The following is a 3,907-nucleotide window of genomic DNA, read 5'->3' as shown; positions in this document are numbered from 1 at the left end:
CCAAACTGGTTCCTTTGCCTCCCTTCAACTTGCCAAGCACACTTGCCTCTCAGGATCTTTGCATTTATGACCAGCTCTGCTTTGAAAGCAGTTCTCTCAAATATATTTCCTTTGTTTCTGCTCAAATGTCACCTTCTCAGAGATTCCTTGTCCTGACCACTCTGTCTAAAATAACTCACCATGCTGTCCATTCTCTCACTTCACATCCCTATCCTCTTTATTCAGCCTCACTTCATTTCTAGAGACTAGAGCTTAAATGGTCTCTGACATGTTACCTTTGCCTGATATGATTTGTCAGTGTTCTGTTGTCTTTCTCTCCCCATCAAAATAAGCACACCATGAGTTCAGGACTTGGTTCTGTTCATCACTGTACCACTGACACCTAGAACAGTGCCTGGCTTATAGTAAATGCTAAACACAACAAAACTTGCTGAATAACTAAAAGAACAAATAGATAATGAAATTAAAGTGTCATATTGGTTTTACTTTATTGCGTGTAAATGATGTTGGAAGGATTAGTGATTTAAATTTGTTACACAGCCCCCAACGACTTGGACTTTCCCCAGCTCTCCAGTTTCATCAATTGCTTTTCCTTCCCTTTCTTGTTCCTCAAGTTTATGATCACTGTGCTCTGACAATTTGGAGATCCCAGTGGTTCAATGAATACACAGAACTGTGCCACACATCCCTGTCTTTGCTCACACTACCCCCTCGGCCTGGGATGCCTTCCCCCCACTCTTGCTTCTCCAAATGAGTGACTGTGCTGGCTCTTCATGATTTGGTCTGAACCTCATCTTTCCTTAGAAGCCCTCCATGATCTCCCAGACTGGGGAAGATGCTTAGTCTCTGTGCTTTAATATCACCCTGTGTATTTTAAAGATTTTATTTATTTATTTGAGAGAGAGAGTGAGAGTGAGAGAGAGAGCACAAGAGGGAGGAGCGGGAGAGGGAGAAGCAGACTCCCTGCTGAGCAGGGAGCCCGATGTGGGACTCGATCCCTGGACTCCAGGATCATGACCTGAGCTGAAGGCAGTCGCTCAACCAACTGAGCCACCCAGGCGCCCCACCCTGTGTATTTTAAATACCTATTTTTGTGACTTCTTGTTTATGAGCTACTTGAGAGCAGAAATGAGTTATTTCTATTTTTATATTCCTAGAATCCCCCATTGGGCCTGGTATGTACTAGGAATTCAATAAACATTTCTTTCGCTGAAAGGAAACATGTTTGAAATTTCGGACAGTTTATTTCTTAGTTTGTCTGAATTGTATTTTCTTGAAATTGACAATTAACCTCTGTTTGGTAAGTTTATCAGATCTTTAGTCCATTAATAAAGACAGGTGTTTTCATGGCTATTTTGCTGTTTTCCATTTCTTAAAAATTCTTTTGACTGAGGGGAGAAGTTAAATAGTTTGGATGAAGGAAAAATGGAAAGGCACAGATGCAAATTGTACCCTGCATCATGCATCTTGTTTTTCTGTTGCACATCTCGGTTGTCTGAGGATATGTATTCAATGGGTAGGTTCTTGCTTTTGCTTTTTTTTTTTTTGTCCGTTTACTTGTAAAGAACTGATCCCTGGAGATGAGAAAGGGATTTGAGTAAAATGTGAAGTTGTCTTTTTAGATCCTGAAAATATGCTGGTAAAAGATTCAGCCCAAATGAAGATTTTGGATTATGTGTGGTTTTCACTTCTATTTGATGCTTTGGGTCCTTTTTGCCGTGGAAAATTGAGAGTTGACTGAACATGTCAACTACCCAACTAATATAACCTTCTGAGGAAAATTTATTCTTTGCACTCCTTTGACTTTTTATTGTGATGAAAAGAGAGAAAAAAAAAAAAAAACCCAGAGACTCAACGGGCTGTAACTTTAATAGGTCATTCCAGCCAGTGCTTACCTTCACAAAATTCTGATAATACGGGGAAGACAATACAGTGATCAAAAGCAGTGATGAGATTTTTTAGCAGCATTAACCGTCATGACCTAGCAAAATGAAAGAAAATGGTTTAACAGAACTGTCAGCTTCAATATAGCTAATAAAGGCATGGATAAATGTTTATTACATACCGGAGACAGATCATTTCTGTACAGAAATTGAGGATGACCTTTACTGATAACTCTTATCTGCCTGATATCCTGAGCGAGAGGGAGAGACAGAGGGGAGAGAAGCATATTTGCTGATATTTATGAAAGGAGAAATTATCATGTGCAAATAAAACATTTTAGCAGTGATTATCTCAAGTCACCCTCTTGCCCTCACTTCCACCCCCACAGACATACCTCATGGAGGTATAATGTACATTCTTCTCTAGGAGACCAAATATGCCTCAAAGAAGCATTGGTAATCCTCCCCCGCACGGGCCTAATAACCAGTTCTGCGCTCGAGTCGACGCGCGCCGGCGGGCTGCAGAAGCAGGTATGTCGGCTGTCCTGCAGCGCGTCGAGCGGCTGTCCAGTCGGGTGGTGCGCGTCCTGGGCTGTAACCCGGGACCCATGACCCTGCAGGGCACCAACACCTACTTGGTAGGGATCGGCACCAGGAGAATCCTCATTGACACTGGAGAACCAGCAATTCCAGAATATATCAGCTGTTTAAAGCAGGCTCTGACTGAATTTAACGCAACAATCCAGGAAATCATAGTGACTCATTGGCACCATGATCATACTGGGGGCATAGGAGATATTTGTAAAAGCATCAGTAATGACACTGCATATTGCATTAAAAAACTCCCACGGAATCCTCCGAGAGAAGAAATTATAGGCGATGGAAAGCAACAGTATGTTTATCTGGAAGATGGAGATGTGATTAAAACTGAAGGTGCCACTCTCAGAGTTATACATACACCTGGCCACACTGATGATCATATCGCTCTACTTTTAGAAGAGGAGAATGCGATCTTTTCTGGAGATTGCATCCTAGGGGAAGGAACAACTATATTTGAAGACCTCTATGATTATATGAACTCCCTAAAAAAGCTATTGAAAGTCAAAGCTGATATTATATATCCAGGACATGGCCCAGTAATTCATAACGCTGAAGCTAAAATTCTAGAATACATTTCTCACAGAAATATCTGAGAACAGCAAATTCTTACATTGTTTCGTGATAATTTTGAAAAATCATTTACAGCAATGGAGGTTGTAAAAAACATTTACAAGACTATTCCTGAGCATTTATATAAAATGGCTGAACATAATGTCTTGCTTCACTTGAAAAAATTAAAAAAAGAAGGAAAAATATTTAGCAACACGGATCCTGAGAAGAAATGGAAAGCTAATCTTTAGTTTCAGATTAATGAAAGCTTTTGTTGGCTTGTTTTATTTTTAGAGAATGGTATGTTTTCTTAACTATAATTATTTACAGGGAATATAGAGTATAGAACATTGAAAATAATCCTAAATATACTTTAAAATAATGTCTTATTTCATCTAAAATATATATTACACTTTACATGTATAATATAGGTCGCTTATCTAATCTGAATGGTATAACATTTTACCAAAAATTCAGAATCCAACAGTTTATCCATGTTCAACAGATTTATGGTTACTTTAAAAAGAATAAAATTTGTATAAGTTAAAAAAAAAAGAAGCATTGGTAAATTCATGGAAATTCTTAAAAATGTAAAAAAGCAAAGAATAGGAGCACATGTATATGAATAGTTATATCAGTAACATCGACTTTTAATTTCTTCTAAGACATGACAAAGATATTGCAATTATAGGACATGGTCTTCTAATAAAATGGTCTCAATTGTAGCTAGGAATTTAAAAGAAATTAGTAATAACCAATCCATGTCCATTCTGCCATAAATTACTTTGCTGATATCCATAACAATGTTTAGAACTTTTGAAAGACAATGCAATTTAAGTACCATTACTTATTTATTTTTTTAGTACCATTACTTA

The 3,907-nt window shown here is 38.1% G+C and overlaps 1 protein-coding gene across 1 annotated transcript; it reads left to right on the top strand.

Moving 5' to 3' along the window:
* The first annotated feature begins 2,270 nt into the window (after positions 1-2,270).
* Positions 2,271-3,572, top strand: LOC118010412 (endoribonuclease LACTB2-like). The gene is given in 1 exon segment (XM_035004703.1): positions 2,271-3,572. A coding segment is annotated over 1 exon segment (963 nt). The 5' UTR covers positions 2,271-2,320; the 3' UTR covers positions 3,284-3,572.
* Positions 3,573-3,907: the final 335 nt, after the last annotated feature.

This window comes from Mirounga leonina, unplaced genomic scaffold (genome assembly GCF_011800145.1).
Source record: "Mirounga leonina isolate KUSES-001 unplaced genomic scaffold, KU_Mleo_1.0 Mir_129, whole genome shotgun sequence".
Classification (NCBI taxonomy): Eukaryota; Metazoa; Chordata; class Mammalia; order Carnivora; family Phocidae; genus Mirounga; species Mirounga leonina.
The sequence above is the reverse complement of the archived record's forward strand: the minus strand, read 5'-3'. Positions and strand labels throughout refer to the sequence as shown.